The 21982-nt window shown below is 40.8% G+C and overlaps 2 protein-coding genes across 4 annotated transcripts; both read left to right on the top strand.

The window, feature by feature from the left end:
* The first annotated feature begins 331 nt into the window (after positions 1-331).
* Positions 332-14090, top strand: cabp1a (calcium binding protein 1a). Of its 3 annotated transcripts, none has more exons than XM_058637078.1 (7): positions 332-1267; positions 10063-10093; positions 10181-10324; positions 10400-10509; positions 11627-11701; positions 11787-11859; positions 11944-14090. In XM_058637078.1, exons 1-7 carry the CDS (start codon positions 536-538, stop codon positions 11967-11969), a joined length of 1191 nt encoding a protein of 396 aa, XP_058493061.1. In that variant the 5' UTR covers positions 332-535; the 3' UTR covers positions 11970-14090. The 3 variants fall into 3 exon arrangements, with proteins under 3 accessions (XP_058493061.1, XP_058493062.1, XP_058493063.1); XM_058637079.1 differs by lacking the exon at positions 332-1267 and adding an exon at positions 2693-3085; XM_058637080.1 differs by lacking the exon at positions 332-1267 and adding an exon at positions 8463-9985.
* Positions 14091-16635: 2545 nt separating this feature from the next.
* On the top strand, positions 16636-21429 carry mlec (malectin). The gene is made up of 6 exons (XM_058635827.1): positions 16636-16817; positions 18275-18515; positions 19131-19309; positions 19474-19650; positions 20962-21019; positions 21136-21429. Exons 2-6 carry the CDS (start codon positions 18326-18328, stop codon positions 21381-21383), a joined length of 852 nt encoding a protein of 283 aa, XP_058491810.1. The 5' UTR covers positions 16636-16817; positions 18275-18325; the 3' UTR covers positions 21384-21429.
* The last annotated feature ends 553 nt before the right edge of the window (positions 21430-21982 follow it).

A 21982-nucleotide genomic window follows, 5' to 3' on the forward strand; every position in this document is an offset into this window, starting at 1 on the left:
CTATCATGTATAAGCTTAATATTTATTACATGAAATAGGTCGTCAAAAATAACTTTGTCCAATCTAAACGTTTGGATAAAGGCATTGAGTAGTTTCTGTGGAACAAAAGGAGTAAACTTATATCTTAAATAAGATTCGTTAATAATCGAAATCAAGCCTCAAAATTGGATATTACATTGATTTCCATTTGGTTTGATCTCCAACACTGTATCCAAGCCTAGAAGTAGTGTTTTTTTTCTGCATGGATCAGGATTCAGGGCACGAGAGAGAGAGAGAGAGAGAGAGAAAGAGAGAGATTCGCATCAATGAAAAGGTGACGCGCACCGCAGTGTGTGCGTGCGTGCGTGTGTGCGTGTGTGCTCCGCTGTCACTGCGCGCTCAGTCTGCGCTGCCGCACAGCAATCAGGTGGTGAAATGTAGCCCAAGTTAACGCGGGCACAGACTCTGCGGGATAATGTGGCTCTACCATGGCGAGGAAACGGTGTATGATCACACCGAGGACCAGCGCACACACACAGACTAAAGATCCGCAGCTATGAGCTCATCCTTCCCGAAATCTGAATCCACCACCTCCCTCCTGAAATCATCCGCAGTGGCGAGGAAACCGACACCTCTCCCCGAGAAAACAGCAGAGAGCCGGAGAAGTCAGCATCAGCATCAGCACCAGCACCAGCATCACCACCGTCCCGCCGCGCTCCGCAGCAGCAGCAGTAAAGCCGAGGATTGCGACACCAGTGCCCGCAGACCCCTGTGCCACCCCTCCCTCACCGACAGCCAGGACAGCAGTGACAATGCAGCCACGCGGGACAAGTGCAAGTCGCATGTCCCTCACAGCCAAGTTACCGACGCGCCAAACGGCGAAGCGAGCAGAAGTGTGAGGGAGCGCGGCAGCAGGGCATCCAAACCCGCGCATCGGCACCACCACCGCAGGAGGCAGCCGCACAACCGGGAGGAGCGCGCGCCTCCAGCGGGGGCACCTGAACCCGAGCATCCGCGTCCCAGTCACATTCACACGCGGCCGCTTCCCAGGGTGCCCTCGCTGTCAGACAGCAACGATGACAGGGCTCCTCTCTGTGAACCCAGGGGCCACAAAGGGGCCAGTTTGTCCCACAGAGGCGGCGGCGGCCACGTCGCCAGTCCCTCCCCGTCCTCCTGCTCCCTGGTCCCGCTGTCCAGCAGGTCGTCCCGTCGCTCTCGAAGGTCCAGTGCAGCCTCTTCTACGTCCGATATCAATTTGCGCACCATCCTCAATTCACTCTTTGGGCAGGTAAACCCGCGATTTGTAGATCAAGTGCATTCAACTGCTTTTAATCATCCCATAATTAGAATTCATTCAGTCTTATTAATGAACCTGGACAAGCTGAGTCCAAACCTAAGTCCTGAATGTATGTAAAGTGGAACTGGGAGAGTTTATAATGCAGATTATTTCAGACTAATGACAGCAGTGCACGTTTAAAATTCAAATGTCCATGCCCTGCAGAGCTGAAAAACAGTCATCTGTTACAGTTTGGTTCAAGTGGCTCCTGCTCCACTGACATCCATTTTCCAAAACATTATAGAGAAGAACGCCAGTGTGCTGACGCAGTCTGCAAACCTTATTATTACTGCATGGAAATTGAAAGCTTATTCTGTACACAGTTATGTAATTTGAAAACACAATGCAGCCTCCTACAGACCTCTGCCAATCAGCCAGTCCTTTCAGGGAAGTGGGTGTGCTGCACGGGGCCGAGGTGGAAAATGTCTGATGTGCTAATGTGTGCGTTAGGTCAAAGACACATGGATGTTGTGTTGCCTTTGAGGGGGAATCACTTTGATGGACGCTCTACTTTCAGCCACAGATCTATTTATGCAAAGGAAAGTAGTTCAGCTGCAAACGCTTCAGCGTCCGTGACGTGATGTGGCTTTATATAATTTTTTTAGCTCCCAGAACTGAAGTCTGCTGCCAGTGCCACTTTTAGTTACACATCACACATCACCGAGCGTGCACAACAACGCTCCACGGAATGTGTATGTGCAGCATTTCCCTGTTTCAACCTGATCAGGGTTCGTCTTTTAGGGCCTCGTGCACGGGAACACGTCGAGAGTCTTCTGTGGCGAAAGGAAGGAGGGAAAAAAATAGCTCTGTACTTATAGTATGAATGCTCATTCCACAAATAACCCCCTGAGTCAGTGAGCGAGTGAGTGGCTCTGTGAAAACATTAGCGTGACCTGAGAAAGGTCTTGCATGAGACAGATGCAGTTCACCCACGGGGAGAATCGGTTTCAGAGAGAGATGCACAGATGTTGCAGGATTGTGTTCCTTCCTCTCTGGTTACAAGTAGCGCTCTCACTTGCCATAATAGGATATGAATCGACCACCTCAATCACATTTTCACTTTTTTTTAATAGAGAACAACATCACTTTAACAGATGCATTGCACAGTAAATGCAACCCCCTCTCTGTGTGTGTTTAGGTGCCGTGTAGCTGCGTGACCTTGTCTCCGGCTGCAGAGGGCACAGCATGATGGTGTGTGTGTGTGTTGTTGGGTGGGGGTGAAAAGCAGGAAAAACAAAACAAGGGCACATGCAAATCTCACGTTTGCAAATTTGCATGAGCGAGCGTGCAGGTGAGGAGGACACAGCAAACACTGTGTGCGTGTGTGTGTGTGTGTGGGGGGGGGGGTCGAAGGTTACTTTGCCAGGTGCAGCTGTGTTTGTAAGAAGGCCGACGTGCGACATCCATCACATCCCTGCTGTTTATGCTGATGTTTGTTGTTTGTGTTAAATCACCAAGCGCGATGACACTTGTGTAAAATATCTCGGACGCTCTTCTTCCTTTAATAGGCATCACCTTCTCGCTCTCATTCAGCCGCTCACTCTCCACTGCTTCTTTGCCACTTGGAGCTTCTCTCTCACGCTGTATTTTGTTGGGTTCGTTGGGTCAGGCTTCATGGGTCTCACTGAAACCAGAGTTTGCACTCCTCCTCCTCCTCCTCCTCCTAATCCCCAAACTGTTCACTTGACAGAGAAAAAGTCCCCGTTTTCCTTCTCGGTGTCTCTTTTATCTCTCGGCGTGGGACACTGCTATGACCGGCCCCTGAGGACGGTAAGACTCAGATTCATTGTTCTGTGCTGCGGGTTCGTTTCAAGCTTAGACGTCGCTGCGGAGACCAGATATAAGCTTTAAAGCGTGTGTTCGGATGATATGCAACAGTAGAGTCAACATGTGTCTTGTTACGACATGTTTTAGACTATTATTTAATATTTTGTGATATTTCTACTCGCTTGTTTTCTGAAATCCGGGTTTTTTTTGACATGTGAGACATTTGAAGCATGTTCATTTCACATGTGTGTCCTTTTGGCTATTTTCTATTAGCAGACCAGCTACCGTATGTAGCGCTTAACTTAAAAAATATCGATATACTTTATTGTAAATGAGAAATGTGACTCGTGGAGAATCTATCATTCAATTCTGGTTTCAGGAAAAGAAAAGAAAAATCACGATAATTGAAACGCGATAAAATACAAATATACAACACCAACGGAATTGGCGCTCAAGTATTGTCATCCCGGCCCTAAGATGATTTAAATATGAATATTCTGCTTGTAAATGGTTCGGTTTGAGAGATAAATGTGTGCTAATGTCCTAATAGAAGAGTATTTGTGTGTCTGTTCCCCGGTGTTTAAGGTCACCTCCCGCTGTGCATCTGAGTGTGTTTACTGTTCCTGTGACAGTGTATAGGTGTTAGATGCCAGTCTGGAACAGCGAGGCACATAATGAGCAGTGAGTGGAAAGTTGGCAACACGCTGCTCTATTGATGCGTTTACGTCTCAGCCTTGTTTTTGTTCCGTCACCACTGGCATCATATACACTTGGCCCAACAGATGCACAGACACGCGTGCAAATGCCTGGATTGGAGACAGTGACACTGCCAGTCCCAGTCCAATCCAAACTAGCTTCATCCATAAAGCACTTCTTCTTCTTTGCTGACATTAGTCTACAAAAATTGCATGCTAGTACCTTTGAGGCTTTTTCAAGCCTTCTCAAGGAGAGCTCTTTCCTCCCATTGTCGCAGAGTCCTCGATGATGAAATTGAAGTCCTTGTTGAAATTGAAATGACGCAAACGAACGAACGTGACGGAGAGTTGTAGTTTGGTTTTTGGAAGTTGTTTTGTTTGTTTGTTGTTTTGTTTTGAAGGTTTTTGAAATACCCACACAGACACACACATATATATATATATATATATATTCATAGACACATACCTCCACTGGGATTTGAACCCACGATGTCTTGAGTCGTGTCTCAAGACAGGGAACGAGGATCCACATGAAATAAGTGAACTGATGAAGGATCAAACAGTTTGTCCTCGTAATTCAACAGATACATTTTCTGGTTGATTTTGGACGACATACTATACTATGACATTTTTGTCACATTTTGGACGACATACTATAGTATGACATTTTTGTCAGATTTTGCACTCTGACTCGCCTTGCAGCGAGAAGACCCGGGTTCGAGCCCCGGTTGACAAGGGCGAACTGTCCAGGGTGTACCCCGCCTATCGCCCGATGTAGCTGAGATTGGCACAGCACCCCCCGCGACCCTCTGGTTGAGGATAAAGCGGTAGATGATGACTGACTAACTGACTATACTATGACCTTTTTGGGTAATTTTGGACAACATACTATACTATGATATTTTTGTCAGATTTTGGACGACATACTATACTATGATATTTTTGTCAGATTTTGGACGCCATACTATACTATGACTTTTTTGTCACATTTTCGACGCCATACCATACTATGACATTTTTGGGTAATTTTGGACGACATACTATACTATGACTTTTTTGAGTGTTTTTGGACGCCATACTATACTATGACATTTTTGTCAGATTTTGGACGACATACTATACTATGATATTTTTGTCAGATTTTGGACGACATACTATACTATGATATTTTTGTCAGATTTTGGACGCCATACTATACTATGACTTTTTTGTCACATTTTCGACGCCATACCATACTATGACATTTTTGGGTAATTTTGGACGACATACTATACTATGACTTTTTTGAGTGTTTTTGGACGCCATACTATACTATGACATTTTTGTCAGATTTTGGACGACATACTATACTATGACATTTTTGGGTGATTTTGGACGCCATACTATACTATGACTTTTTTGTCACATTTTCGACGACATACTATACTATGACATTTTTGGGTGATTTTGGACGCCATACTATACTATGACTTTTTTGTCACATTTTGGACGACATACTATACTATGATATTTTTGTCAGATTTTGGACGACATACTATACTATGACATTATTTGGTGATTTTGGACGCCATACCATACTATGACCTTTTTGGGTAATTTTGGACAACATACTATACTATGATATTTTTGTCAGATTTTGGACGACATACTATACTATGATATTTTTGTCAGATTTTGGACGACATACTATACTATGATATTTTTGTCAGATTTTGGACAACATACTATACTATGATATTTTTGTCAGATTTTGGACGACATACTATACTATGATATTTTTGTCAGATTTTGGACGCCATACTATACTATGACTTTTTTGTCACATTTTCGACGCCATACCATACTATGACATTTTTGGGTAATTTTGGACGACATACTATACTATGACTTTTTTGAGTGTTTTTGGACGCCATACTATACTATGACATTTTTGTCAGATTTTGGACGACATACTATACTATGATATTTTTGTCAGATTTTGGACGACATACTATACTATGATATTTTTGTCAGATTTTGGACGCCATACTATACTATGACTTTTTTGTCACATTTTCGACGCCATACCATACTATGACATTTTTGGGTAATTTTGGACGACATACTATACTATGACTTTTTTGAGTGTTTTTGGACGCCATACTATACTATGACATTTTTGTCAGATTTTGGACGACATACTATACTATGATATTTTTGTCAGATTTTGGACGCCATACTATACTATGACTTTTTTGTCACATTTTCGACGACATACTATACTATGATATTTTTGGTTTATTTTAGACGACATACTATACTATGACATTTTTGGGTGATTTTGGACGCCATACTATACTATGACTTTTTTGTCACATTTTCGACGACATACTATACTATGACATTTTTGGGTGATTTTGGACGCCATACTATACTATGACTTTTTTGTCACATTTTGGACGACATACTATACTATGATATTTTTGTCAGATTTTGGACGACATACTATACTATGACATTATTTGGTGATTTTGGACGCCATACCATACTATGACCTTTTTGGGTAATTTTGGACAACATACTATACTATGATATTTTTGTCAGATTTTGGACGACATACTATACTATGATATTTTTGTCAGATTTTGGACGACATACTATACTATGATATTTTTGGGTTTATTTTAGACGACATACTATACTATGACATTTTTGTCCGATTTTGGACGACATACTATACTATGACTTTTTTGTCAGATTTTGGACGACATACTATACTATGACTTTTTTGTCAGATTTTGGACGACATACTATACTATGACATTTTTGTCCGATTTTGGACGACATACTATACTATGACTTTTTTGTCACATTTTTAACGACATACTATACTATGATATTTTTGGTTTATTTTAGACGACATACTATACTATGACATTTTTGGGTGATTTTGGACGACATACTATACTGTGATATTTTTGTCAGATTTTGGACGACATACTATACTATGACATTTTTGGGTAATTTTGGACGACAAACTATACTATGACTTTTTTGTCAGATTTTGGACGACATACTTTACTATGACTTTTTTTGTCCGATTTTGGACGACATACTATACTTTGAATTTTTTGTCAGATTTTGGACAACATACTATACTATGATATTTTTGTCAGATTTTGGACGACATACTATACTATGACATTTTTGTCAAATTTTGGACGCCATACTATACTATGACTTTTTTTGTCACATTTTCGACGACATACTATACTATGATATTTTTGGTTTATTTTAGACAACATACTATACTATGACATTTTTGGGTGATTTTGGACGACATACTATACTATGACTTTTTTGTCACATTTTCGACGACATACTATACTATGATATTTTTGTCAGATTTTGGACGACATACTATACTATGATATTTTTGGGTTTATTTTAGACGACATACTATACTATGACATTATTTGGAGATTTTGGACGCCATACCATACTATGACCTTTTTGGGTCATTTTGGACGACATACTATACTATGACATTTTTGTCAGATTTTGGACGACATACTATACTATGATATTTTTGTCAGATTTTGGACGCCATACTATACTATGACTTTATTTGTCACATTTTCGACGACATACTATACTATGATATTTTTGGTTTATTTTAGACGACATACTATACTATGACATTTTTGGGTGATTTTGGACGACATACTATACTATGACTTTTTTGTCACATTTTCGACGACATACTATACTATGATATTTTTGTCAGATTTTGGACGACATACTATACTATGATCTTTTTGGGTTTATTTTAGACGACATACTATACTATGACATTATTTGGAGATTTTGGACGCCATACCATACTATGACCTTTTTGGGTCATTTTGGACGACATACTATACTATGACATTTTTGTCAGATTTTGGACGACATACTATACTATGATATTTTTGTCAGATTTTGGACGCCATACTATACTATGACTTTATTTGTCACATTTTCGACGACATACTATACTATGATATTTTTGGTTTATTTTAGACGACATACTATACTATGACATTTTTGGGTGATTTTGGACGACATACTATACTATGACTTTTTTGTCACATTTTCGACGACATACTATACTATGACTTTTTTGTCACATTTTCGACCACATACTATACTATGATATTTTTGTCACATTTTCGACGACATACTATACTATGATATTTTTGGGTTTATTTTAGACGACATACTATACTCTGACATTTTTGTCCGATTTTGGACGACATACTATACTATGACTTTTTTGTCAGATTTTGGACGACATACTATACTATGACTTTTTTATCACATTTTTGACGACATACTATACTATGATATTTTTGGTTTATTTTAGACGACATACTATACTATGACATTTTTGGGTGATTTTGGACGACATACTATACTATGACATTTTTGTATGGTTTTTGTACGACATACAATGACATTTTTGGGTGATTTTGGATGACATACTATACTATGACATTTTTGTCAGATTTTGGACGACATACTATACTATGACTTTTTTTTCACATTTTGGACGACATACTATACTATGACATTTTTGTCCGATTTTGGACGCCATACTAAACTATGGCATTTTTGGGTGATTTTGGACGACATACTAAACTATGGCATTTTTGTCACATTTTGGACGACATACTATACTATGACATTTTTGTCAGATTTTGGACGACATACTATACTATGATATTTTTGTCAGATTTTGGACGACATACTATACTATGACTTTTTTGTCAGATTTTGGACGACATACTATACTATGACATTTTTGGGTAATTTTGGACGACATACTATACTATGACATTTTTGTCAGATTTTGGACAACATACTACCCTATGACATTTTACATCTTCAGCGCTGGTGATTCGCCCGGCAGGGACAGAGGATCACATCAAATAAGTCAACAAGGATCAAACAGTTTGTCCTCGTAATTCATTGGTTACATTTTTGAAAAACTTTGACCAAGTGAGAAACCAAGAAAGTCAGAGTAAGAGACGTGAAGACAAGTATCTCAGTCCACCAGAAGATGAATTGTATCTCTGATGTTATGAGTTCTAATCTTAAAAAGAAGTAAAAACAGCTGTAAGAATAAGACCTGTGTGCCTGAGGTTGTGAGTTCAAGTCACATGATAAAGTTGTTTTTTTTAGTTTAAAATTGAATGTAAACAGTCAAAAGTTTCAAAAGTCAGATTGAACAGGTCAATGGTGTAGTGATGTATTATTAGTCCACTGTTGCCTTTAGATGCAGACAAAAAAGTGTTAAGTACAAAGAAATATAGGAGTTTTTCATTTGGAGAAGTGCACTTTCTTGCGTCGATGTAGATGAGAGGATTAAAAACACCAGGGACCGTGCCACACTGATAGGGGGCAGTGCTGAGCTCAAGGTAAGACCATCTCCTGTGTATTTGAACAGGAAATGCGTAAATTCAGCGATTGAAATCATACAGAAAACGAATTTATAGAACAGTCCAGTGGACAAATTGATTTTCTTTTATCTGCCTCCCCTGACCGCACGTCACTGAAAAACACCCGTAATTGGACAGGAAACATAATAGCCATGCTCTCCTTGTTTACATTGTGCTAAGCTCAGAGGCCTTATTGTAGCCTCATATTGAGCAGACTGGTTTGAGTGGTATCAGTAAATAAGCACATAACCTTATGTCAGGGTCAAAGGGGATGGATAACAAACCCGCGGGGGTAAACAGATAAAGCCTGATGGTGCAGTGCATGTGTGCACGTTGAACTGGCTGCGTATTTGGGTTTAATTACCGTCTATGTTTTCCTCTCTCCAAGTTTCCGGTCAGACAGGCGTGACGTCAGCACTCACTATGGTGTTTAGACTTCACATGGCTCCTGCTGTTAACCCCTGAGGGCTCTGGGATGTGTCTGCCTCTCTCTCTGCCCTTTAAAGGTTGTGCTCATCATAAGCAAGAGCAAGAACAGAAACAGCTACATTCTTCTATAAACTTCGGGGCTATGGATCCCAGTCGTACTTTACAGGAATCAGACTATTTTTAATTGGGAGTTTGGTCCAGCCCACTGTCATTTAAAGCTTCTAAAGTTCAGGTTCACAGCATAGACTGTTACCAGGACTGTTATGGAGAACACTGCTGAATTAGGTTTGGGTTTCGCTCAAGTCACAGCATTGTCAGTGGTACGTCTGTATCTAACTTTTGTTATAATGTATGATTTTTTTTAAATCTGTTTTGATCAAAGTTATTTTCTTAATAGGACAGAGAGCTGAGGCCAGAAGAAATGGACGGTACGTTTCCTCTCACTGACGACGATTGTTTTTTTTGTGCACGTGTGAGGAGCAGTTAGTCACTCATTTTGTGTTGTTGCTCAACAGAGTTGCGGGACGCTTTCAAAGAGTTTGACAAAGACAAGGACGGTTTCATCAGCTGCAAAGACCTCGGAAACTGTATGCGAACGATGGGATACATGCCGACAGAAATGGAGCTGATTGAACTGAGCCAGCAGATAAACATGAACTGTAAGCATTTCACTTCTAGTATTTATACGTCATGCATATGATTTTAAAAATCCGTTGTAATCTCTTTTTCTGAAGTGGGAGGTCATGTTGACTTTGACGATTTTGTCGAGTTGATGGGCCCAAAACTCCTCGCTGAGACTGCAGACATGATTGGGATTAAAGAGTTGAAAGACGCGTTCAGAGAGGTAAGAGTGTCCAGATCTTACGTGCGACCGTTTATAAATCACCAAAGATGGAATACATGCCTTTATCTCAAGACTATTGTGATGTACTTCAGCTCATCCAAAACTCTGCAACACTCAGTATATATGGATATTATATCACAGTATATTTAGATATTATATCACAGTATATTTAGATATTATATCACAGTATATTTAGATATTATATCGCAGTATATATGGATATTATATCACAGTATATTTAGATATTATATCACAGTATAATTAGATATTATATCACAGTATATTTAGATATTATATCGCAGTATATATGGATATTATATCACAGTATATTTAGATATTATATCATAGTATATATGGATATTATGTCACAGTATACATGGATATTATATCACAGTATATTTAGATATTATATCACAGTATATATGGATATTATATCACAGTATATTTAGATATTATATCATAGTATATATGGATATTATATCACAGTATACATGGATATTATATCACAGTATATTTAGATATTATATCACAGTATATATGGATATTATATCACAGTATATTTAGATATTATATCACAGTATATATAGATATTATATCACAGTATATACGGATATTATATCACAGTATATATAGATATTATAACACAGTATATAAGGGTATTATATCACAGTATATATGGATATTATATCACAGTATATATAGATATTATAACACAGTATATAAGGGTATTATATCACAGTATATATGGATATTATATCACAGTATATATAGATATTATAACACAGTATATAAGGGTATTATATCACAGTATATATGGATATTATATCACAGTATATATAGATATTATATCACAGTATATATAGATATTATAACACAGTATATAAGGATATTATATCACAGTATATATGGATATTATATCACAGGATATATAGATATTATATCACAGTATATTTAGATATTATATCACAGTATATACGGATATTATATCACAGAATATATAGATATTATATCACAGTATATACGGATATTATATCACAGTATAGTTAGATATTATAACACAGTATATATGGATATTATTAAAAAAATAATGTTGTTTCTATGCTTTTTTTAACCTCAGTTTGACACCAATGGTGATGGTGCCATAAGTACATCTGAGCTTAGAGATGCAATGAGAAAGCTGCTGGGCCAACAGGTAAGACCGTAACAGTCTCCAAACCTTTCTGGTATGGTGACTTACGTCCACTTATGTCTGCCAACCTGTTGGTTCTTGTGTCCAGGTGGGTCTCAAGGAAGCAGAAGATATCCTGAGGGACGTTGACTTGAACGGTGACGGACTTGTTGACTTTGAAGGTAAAGCGGCGTTCACACACTGCTTTCGTACCCTGTGGTGCAGCCGCTGCATGTCATCACCGTCCCTGTCTCTTGTCCCCTCAGAGTTTGTGCGAATGATGTCTCGCTAGGATCATGAAACGACCGCACCCGAATGTGATGCCGCGTCCTTTTCTGTACGGGACCGAGTGCAACAGAGGACACATCTGAGATCTTCTGAACCATCCAAACTTTGAATGAAAACTGGAATTCACACCTCCTTGAATGTTATGGAGCAAGGGTCACCTCACTTTCAATCAACAAGTGTTCTTCCTGAGAAGTCTCCAGTTCACGTGAGGCAAACGTTGCTGTAGCCTAGCTGATGATTGTTCCACTTAGGTTTTTTTGCACTTTAATTCTCTCTAAACAACTTCCTGTGTGGATAGATTGCTAATGTCTCGTCTCATCCTCCACGCGGCTAATAGAAGTGTTCCGCGACTTGTCAGGGTGAGCGAGTGAATGTCTGTAAAATATCGCTGCACTGTTGAAATTAGACATGATACTGTAAGTGGAATGTCTTCTGTGTGACACCGGTGCTCCACCAAGGAACATATGTGGCAATATCACACCTGTATTGTAACTGTGTGACCGTCTGTGATTTCTCACTGTGCCAGTCTGGTTGTCCAGCAGCGACAGAGTATGTCATTCTCTGTGGTATGAGAGATGACACAGTGATCCTCTCCAAACTGTCTTTTTACGCTAAAAACCAACACTGCCCTGTCTGAGAATGTAGTGGCAGACGTAAACGTGATAACAAATCCACCCAAAGCTGTAGGTGGTGAGCTGTAGACGGGTTCCGATGGGCCTGACTCATCGTAGGAACTGTTTTGGTTCCTCAATCGCCAAGGCAAGGAAGAGTCATGGAAAGGGTTCGCACATTTATTTCAATGTTTCAATGCACAGACACAGTATGTCATCCTTTTCTTGAGGAATTCACCTTTGTCCTTGTGCGGACTTTTTGTCGTGCCCACCTTTGACATTTGCGCGGTAAATCTCTTATTTTGACCCGAGCAGCATGCGGCACAACAAGATTACCCTTTTTTCCCCTCGGGTCTCGCGTGGCGTCGGGTTTTCCTTTGTCCTTCCTCGCGTCCTCGAGTACTGTTCCATGTCCTTCATCATGGAACAGTGTATGGCAACTTTGATGCTACCACCCTCATGTTGGTGGGGGTGTCCAGCTCGTCCATGAGTTCAACATCCTCCATGGTGTTGCGACAGCTCAAGAGAAATAACGAGAAGGCACTGAGAGCTTTTCCATCTTCCGACTTGATTTTCTTCTGCGTACATTCAACCGCAGAAGAAGAAGAACTACTCTCGTTGTAGCTGCTGAGATGCAGAGCATCCACCGTGCCAGAGGGGGAGCTGTGTATCTGAGAGCTGGCCTATCTATTACGTCACTTCCAGGTACCTGGCCAATTACAGGACAGTGGGAAAGCTCTCGTTGGCTGGCCAATCACAACACAGTCCACGGTCTGGGGGTGTGGTTTTGGTCTGGAACAGCGGGGCTGACGAGAACGTAAGTGAGAAGATATTTTGATCGGCTCGTTTGCAGCGACTAGGAGGTTTTTAACCATGAAAACAAGTTAATATATGTAAGTAGACCTCCATAACTAACATATATGTGCGATACAAGCATTCGATGTCGCCTTTAAAGCCGAAGCAATTACAACCCCATTTCCATAATGTTCATTCAGGAGTTTCAGTGCGTGGTTATATCCACGACGTGCTGGCATGTGCTGGCAGCTCCTTACCAGATCTTGTGTCTCGCTCCGTGTATACTGTTCCAAAAAGTACCATTTGTCCACATCGTCGTCACTTCCAGAGTCGAAAGTGTGAGTACGACTTCACAACTGTTCACAAATAGCGCTGTAACAAGTAAATGAACCATTTAAACTAAAAATGACCTCAACACTGCACTCCGACAGAGAACAGCATACCACAGGAATGACATATGTGAACTGTACTGACTGTGGATGTAATAATGTTGTACCCCCTGTACTATACTGTATGTCGGTGTCAATATGAATCTGAAGTTGTGGGAATATTCCACCGATTTGTGTTGTCGAAGAAATTTCATGCATGCCAAAGAGAGAGATATTTAATACAATTAGTATGCACCTTTTTTTTTTCTTTTTTTGTCTAACAAAGTCAACTATTTCGCCAAGATAACTGTAGGAAAATAATAATAATAAAAATAAAGTGTTTACATTCAATTCCCTCTTTTCCTGTCGAGAAAAAACACAGAATACCATTATTTGAGTGTTCTGAGTCTTTTTTTTTTTTTAACGATTTTTAGGATTTCAATATCACAGAACAAGACAGCAGCTCAACAGTTAAAACCTGTTCAACTGCTTGCTAATTCAAATATCTAATTTGCGACTCACGTGGCAGCAACTCCATGCATTTAGGTCGGTGGAGAGACAGTCAAGGCGACCTGCTGAAGAATGAGGGAAAAGGGCAACAAGGCTGCTGGTTCCGGATGAGCTGGTCTGAGTGTTTTCACAAGCAAACATGAAAACTAGAGGAAATATTCAGTATTATTATAATTTCAAAGGAGCAGGCAGACGTATAAACGTATATGTTCCTCACTCGGTTTATTCAATGAATTAAACTCATTGACAGTTTGCTATAATAATATAATTCTAACAACTTTTGGTCACATGATTCTTATCCAAATGCCAATAATCACAGAATTAGACAGACATAAAAACAACAGTGACAGTTTAAATGTCAGTTAAAAAAAAAAAATTTAAGGGAAATATCAACAATTGAATGTTATCATGTGAAAAGAAGAGAGGAGGCTGTTGTAGGCACACACAGCGACGCCCACAACACAACGCGTTGCCTTGAGGCCACTTCTCAACTGCTGCAAATACAGAGGCAGGCAGTGACAACCTTTACACAATAACCAATGTTTGCACATATTCAGAAAGGGGAAAAAACTGCACTTTTTTAAATATTATAATATTATACGTTTACTTTGAAACACACACAGCATCAGCTGCAGCAAGAAATCAGCCCATACTTAGCTGTATGTATAATATTCTTATATAAGACTAGAGGGGGGGCCATTTTTAATCTTATGTTTACAAACACTGTGTTAAGTGAAGAGCAATCATGAAGCACCTGACACCCATTGATGCAATGCTGTTGCCATAGCAACTATCTCCATTTGTTCCTCGTCTCTGCGTTGGACCCACCTGATTGGACAAGACTTGGACTTTGTCATCGTGCCAGAGCGGAACTCAAGGGTGGGTGTGATGAGAGGAAAGAGTTCTACAAAATATCCACCATTTAATTTCTAACATCATTCAAATAATTTCATTTTGACATCATAATAATTACACAGCTTTTTTTTTAACTGCATGGTTGTGTCAGTTTAGGGAGAATAACTTTACCTTTTCGTGACTGTAGATAAAGGCATGGTAATAACTATGTAGACTGTCGTTGGTCTGTTCTGTTTCATTGAACAGTATACAAACTAACAGCTTTACCATAAAAGATAAATGAACATTGCATTATAATTAATTGGACATATATATATTTTTAAGAAAGAAGAGGCAACAAAGCTCTTAAAAATAAAAAGGTTGTTAAACTGCTGATTCTGGAACTGCACTTTATTTTATTGCACTTTATTTATTTTTACGATCTTGATTATGGATCCCAAAGGAATTGCTCTCTCTCTATTTGTCTGTATTAGCGTCGCATGCACAGCAAAATCTTCATAAATAATGATTTATATTCACTATTTTAGCCTTGTATTGTATGGTATTGTAACTATTTCTTATATATCTTATTCTATTTAATTTTATACTATATATACATATATATAGATATATAGATATATCTATATATATACATATATGTATTGTAGGCGCCACTATTGAGTTAATGTAGTTTGGAGTTAGTTTAAATGATTAATGCCGGATTCATTGTTACAGTGTAATATGTGAACAGCTGTTGACTTTTAGCCTTTGAGTAAATATTCTTATAAAGGAAAGAACATGGCTTTCGGGCACTGTGGACCCTTTGATACCTATATATATATATATATATATATATATATATATATATATATATATATATATATATATATATGTTCAAGATTGAGTAGTTTTATTTGTCACAGGCATCTTTACACTCATATAACTAGAGTGGCAACTAACGATTATTTAAGTAGAGTAATCGTTTGGTCCTCAAACGCAAAATTATTCTATTTTTAATGATTTCTTTGTCGTATGGAGCGAAGGAACCAGAATATATTCACATTTAAGAAGCTAAAAAATAGTTGATGATTGATTTAGTAATTGATTAATAATCGATTTATCGTTTCAGCTCTCCATATAACCCACAGTGAAATGTAACCCTGAGTCGCTGGAAGACTGTAAACATGCAAGAATATAAAGAAATATAAAGGGGAAAAGACAAATAGGAAATATATATTAAGAAACTATATTGAATGCTCTAGTATGTACAGACTATAAATATGTAACTATATATACACTAAGAAATAAAGATTATTATTACTTTATTACTTAGTATGTATATAAAGGTCTAAGTCTAAACAATAAAGTAATAGTAAAGTTGATTAGGTTATAAACTCCAGTATCTTTTCACATAACATGTGAGCACAATCTACAGATATAAAAAAGTGGACTCGTGGGAATGGGCGGCTGTGATTGGACCGCGCTGCTGTCACTCATAGCAAATGTGTGAGGTTAGGTAGCGACGGTCCCGCCCCCTGCACACTGGCAGAGCTAGTTTAGATGCACACATTGAATGAAAGTCAGGCGGCTGTGGCCACAGTGACTGACAATATCTGCACCGTCAGGTCGTAGCGCGGTTCAGAGCCGACAGCTGACCACTCACACTGTACCGGCGGGGATAAGCTTACACGCTGGCACAAGCTCGGCTGAAGAGATTGGTGAAAGGGGAAGAAGGTAAGAGAGACGTTTGCGTGGACGTTAGCCGGACACACACACACACACACACACACCAAGTATTTCTGGTTAGACAGGTAGCTAGCTAGCCCAAGTCGCCATTCTTAATCACTGCTAATATCTCGTTATGTTGCGGGGAATTCGACATATGCGAGTTATTATTCCCCCTGTGCTCTTTGCTATTATCGCTGGAATTAAGATGACACATCAAAGACGTGCAGCGTAAATCGCCGCACGGGTCAAAGGCAACAGCATGAGTGCGAGTCAGCATTCGATGCTGCATTTTCTCGGGGGAAATGCCGGCGTTTTAGCTCCTGACTTGACTGTGACTGAGCTCTACTGAGGAGGTCACTCTATGTCGCGGATGTACTCACACTCAACCGGTGAGTTTGTCTGTAGTTTCACTGTCATCTTGAGGCTCTATGATCAGTGCTAATGCTACTGCTACTATCGGTGTTATGCCGAGTTCTGCGTCCCCGCCGAGAACTGCGCGCATCTCACGGGAACGCGCACAGCTGAAGCGGAAACCGTCGGACTTAAACAACCGTGGACTTTTATAACAAACTGCGGCTTGAAGACGATCGTTTTTGTGGATTTATTAGTGATGAGACGATATCCGTGGACAGTAGTTCATGTGTTAAGTTACTTAGCGACGAGTGACAACATTTCTGGAGACGAATTATGTGTGAATGTGTTATTTACCAGAAGCGATCCTTACACATGTGAAATTAAAACGATAAAGCCCATAATAGTCTACCTGGAAGGGCCAATTGTGGAGCTATCGAGATGTGCATTCCCCATGTTTTATTGTATTTTAGAAAGTGGCCACCATTTTATTCCAAAGGCTCTTTTCGGCAGAGCTGGTTTTGCAGCTGCAGAGATTTGCATCCCAATGTTATTTAGCTAGGAACTTGTTACACCCCCTGTTTGTTTTGTCTCGTACAGCTCGTGTTATATTTGGGTGCATTTTACCTGTGGCAATAAAATAACATACAGTAAGAATATGGAATGCACATTTCGGCAGCTCCACACACACTCAGCCCTGTCATAATGATGAATGTACTATTATCGTTTTAATTCTTTATATGTAACTACGCGTTTCTAGTTCCCTAACAACTGAAAACATTTACTACCGTCCTCGAATAACTTTTCATCACAAATAAATCCCCAAAAGTATCGTCAAGCTGCAGCTTTCTCATAAAAGTATGAAGTTGTCGATGGTTTCCGCTTCAGTTGTGCGCGTTCCCGTCATGCGCATGCAATTCTCGACGTCCACGCAACTCAGCGTAACACCAGTACTGTTAGCCTCGTAGCTAACTCGCGGATATATTACGTTGCATGTCATTAAGACGAGCTCGCGAAGTCCATGCGTCCGCTAACCGTGTGCGGTATTACCGGTCACTTCTGCACAGAAACCCGGCTCTCGGGTGCTGACGCTGTCTGTCTCTTGTTTCCAGGACCGGGCTGTGTGCGTGCGTGTGTGTGAGTGTGAGTGAGTGAGTGAGGCAATGCAGCGGGTCACTGCTCAGCTCGTCGCCGGGCTGGTCGCAGCGGTGCTGTCGCTGTGTTGGGCGGACGGCGGGGGCACCAGCCTCGCCGAACGCGTCATCTGGGCTGTAAATTCCGGAGGCGAAACACACGTAGACGTGCACGGGATTCACTTCAAAAAGGACCCTTTAGAAGGGAAAGTTGGCAAAGGTGAGTGGAGCTACGGTTATGTGAGGTGTTGTGTGGCATTTTAAATGTAACGTGCTGCTGCTGCTGCATGGAGCCCTGACAAAAGCCCTGAACATGCTCGGGCTTCCGCAAGTAACCTTAAACTAACGAGGAGTCAGCATTAGCGGGCTGCAGCTCCGCCCCTCTGAGCATGTGGAGGAAGCTGGTGATGATACAGGGCCTGGAGTCATTCATGGCGTCAATAATGAGGAAGAGATACTGTCGTGGGCCCTTTGCCGTTGCACAGGAGACGTTTTTGCATGTTTTAGCAGGAAAAGGAGCAGGTGTTACTGATCACCACCTGAACAATGGCTGTGTTTAATTTAGTTCATGTGTGAGACAGTGAACCAGCTTATGAAATAAAGGAAGTAAAAGGAATACCTATAAATAAATATTAGTGTAAAGAGAGAGATTGTGGTAAATGGCCACCTGAGACGCTGTATTTGACACAGGGCTGGAAAAGGTTAGGTGTAATGTGAAGCTTCGGCTTGACTTAACAGAGGATCAGTTTTCCAGCAATGCAGCTATTACTGTGCTCCTGTGAGGGGAGAAAAAAAAAAGTGTGTGCTGAAGCTAATGCTTTTCTCCTTTTTGCAGCCTCCGATTATGGAGTGCGTCTGCCAATTCTGCGCTCCAGTCCAGAAGACCAGATCCTGTATCAGACGGAGCGCTACAATGAGGACACCTTTGGTTATGATGTTCCCATTCGCGAGGAAGGAGACTATATACTGGTTATCAAGTTTGCAGAAGTATATTTTGCCCAGTCGCAGCAAAAGGTATGGTGGTTTTCATTCAAATGTATGTCAATGCAAATTTGAACCTGACTTTGAAGAAAATGGAATTCATCATCACAATGGACATGGACCTACTTTTTGACAATTGAGGTCCGAGTTGAAATAAGAGCTGATAATTGATCGAGGTGTTTTCTTTTCCCCCACAGGTGTTTGACGTTCGTCTCAACGGCCATGTGGTGGTGAAGGATCTAGATATCTTCGACAGAGTGGGTCACAGTACGGCTCATGATGAGATCGTGCCTTTCTCTATTCGCCGTGGCAAGCTGAGTGTTCAAGGAGAGGTGTCCACTTTCAACGGCAAACTCACTGTGGAGTTTGTGAAGGTGAGCTGTTCCTCTGTGTTCCTGAGTGTTCACATTCATATTCTGTACGAACGGTGACGTTTGCGAACTGTGGTCCTCACTAAAGCGTGTAGGCTGGGATATGTGTGTCAGGGTATTGGCTCCTCCTCCAAGGACTTGCATACGTGCTGTAGGCGGGACCAGAGCAGGTGATTGTTGCCTTTCTTGTCGAACAGGAAGTTGAATACTAAAAATGCATTTATATTCAGTACAAACACTTAATGCACAGCGACATTGCAGACATTGGTCACCACTAATGCGAGTAGATCGGTATTCAGCATCACAGAGCACATTTTTCTGTACGGTGACAAAGTCACAAAGAGGAATTTGTCACATGACTTTGCCGGTTTATTGTAAAAGTGAATCCAGGAGCCACTAAAATGTAAGCCGGTGCATTTACATGTTTGTTAAAGGTCCCATTTTAGTCGGACTAAGACGATCATTTGGTTTTCTTGATGTCATCATGTGAACAACAAGAGCCGTGCTCCATCGATCGCAATTAACATGTACAGCACTGTCCACCTCGCACCGAGAGATACAGCGCTGCCTACGGAGGTGGAGTCAGACGTACACCAGTACCATCAATCAATTGGACTCGGTTGTCTGGTTCCCTGTCTTAGTCAGACTAAACTATACGTGCAGCTTCAGATGCGTCACTCCTCATGTGAGTAACAGTTTACTGTGATGCACAAAAGGGACATGAATGTCGTGCTCGCGTTGCCGATTGACATTCTGTGGCTTTGCCCGTCAATCCGTCGCTCTTATTAACGCCCGAGGAGGTTAGTAATCGCCTCACATCGCCCTCTCTCCTCCCGTCTCCTGCCTGACGCAGCAGTAATGTTGGTCATTTGGTTGAAGTGTCTCGCCCTCCTCACATTATCCTCCACTGTGCCCTGATTTTTATTCACTTCACACAGCCGGGACCTGTATTACATTTCCCTTTTATGTTCTCTTCACTTCCTTGATATCATACTTCTGTAACTGTGTATCAGACTGTAACGGTTTTAATTTCATCTGTAGTCTACGGAAGCAAAAGATACACTTGACCGCACCCCCAAACTATGTATTTGTTTTCAAAACCCCTTTTCCCCTAGTCTAGTATTATGCATCACCACCACTGTTACTGTAATATCTCATATATGCAATCTTTTTCCATGAGCTCTTGTTGTGTATATTGTGGTTATACTCACTTTATTCTAAAAACAGTTTTTCCACATCTTTCTTTTGAGGTCACTGATTATCTAAAGGACACGGTTGTTTGTTTGTGTGACGTTGATCTGCTCTGTGTTCCAGGGTTACTATGACAACCCAAAGGTCTGTGCACTCTATGTAATGAAGGGGACGCTAGAAGGTGAGACTGACCAACTCTAACATTAACATATTATTTTCTGTCGTTTACCGGATTGTTTTTAATAATCCGGGTCTTTTGTCGTTTAATTACAGTAAGTGACTTTTTCTTTTTGGCAGATGTACCAAAACTTCAGCCTCATCCTGGCTTAGAAAAACCAGAGGAAGGGGAGGAGGAAGAAGAGGAGGAGAGCGAAGGCGGCGAGGAAGGTGGGAAGAAAAAGATCCCACCGGGTTCTAAGTACAGGGTCCAGTCGGGCCCGCGAACACCAAACCCATACGCGGCTGACAACAGCAGCCTAATGTTTCCCATCCTCGTGGCGTTCGGGGTGTTCATTCCCACACTGTTCTGCCTCTGTCGGCTCTGAGCTACGTCTTAGCTGTCGAGGAGACGCCGGAGGACGGGGACAGACGCGAGACTATGACTGGGGGGGGGGGGGAGGGAGGCGAGAGAAGAGAAGAGGGGTCAGGGTGACAACAGCAGCACAGGTTTGGAGAAAACCACGACGACGACGGAAGGAACAGACAATAACTTACAGAAGAAAGAAAAAAAAAAGCCACTTCAAGATGACGTGAAACGCCGTTAGCGCACCGCTGAGGACAGTGAAGGCGACGTAGGAAGTGTTTGGTGTGCGCTTCACATCCATCCACCTCCGCCGACCCTTTTTTTGGAACAACATTTCCACGTAGAGACCGGGGAAGCATTTTTACCGATGCTCGTCGTCGCGGTTTGAGACTTTATCTCAGCAGCTAAAGGATGCTCACTGGGCCCCGTTTTATAAACTACCAGCAGGTGTTTTGTACCAGGTGTGCGTGGCGAAGGAAGCTCACTGTTTAACACTCCTCAGCATCTGGTCATCAATGTCATCACCTTCAAATTGGAAATGGTGCTGCAAAAAAAAAGATAAAAAAAAAATAATATAAGCCACAAAGTTACACAGTTGCAGTTTGTTTGTTTCTTTTATCT

Source organism: Solea solea, chromosome 8 (assembly GCF_958295425.1).
Source record: "Solea solea chromosome 8, fSolSol10.1, whole genome shotgun sequence".
In the NCBI taxonomy this organism is placed as follows: Eukaryota; Metazoa; Chordata; class Actinopteri; order Pleuronectiformes; family Soleidae; genus Solea; species Solea solea.

Bases quoted from the DNA above. Each gene is read 5' to 3' on its own strand.
- mlec (XM_058635827.1), top strand. From the start codon at position 18,326: ATGCAGCGGGTCACTGCTCAGCTCGTCGCCGGGCTGGTCGCAGCGGTG. The intron at 18,516-19,130 runs GTGAGTGGAGCT...TCCTTTTTGCAG, and splicing joins AGAAGGGAAAGTTGGCAAAG to CCTCCGATTATGGAGTGCGT. The intron at 21,020-21,135 runs GTGAGACTGACC...TCTTTTTGGCAG, and splicing joins AATGAAGGGGACGCTAGAAG to ATGTACCAAAACTTCAGCCT.
- cabp1a (XM_058637078.1), top strand. From the start codon at position 536: ATGAGCTCATCCTTCCCGAAATCTGAATCCACCACCTCCCTCCTGAAA. The intron at 10,510-11,626 runs GTAAGAGTGTCC...TTTTAACCTCAG, and splicing joins TGAAAGACGCGTTCAGAGAG to TTTGACACCAATGGTGATGG. The intron at 11,860-11,943 runs GTAAAGCGGCGT...TTGTCCCCTCAG, and splicing joins CGGACTTGTTGACTTTGAAG to AGTTTGTGCGAATGATGTCT.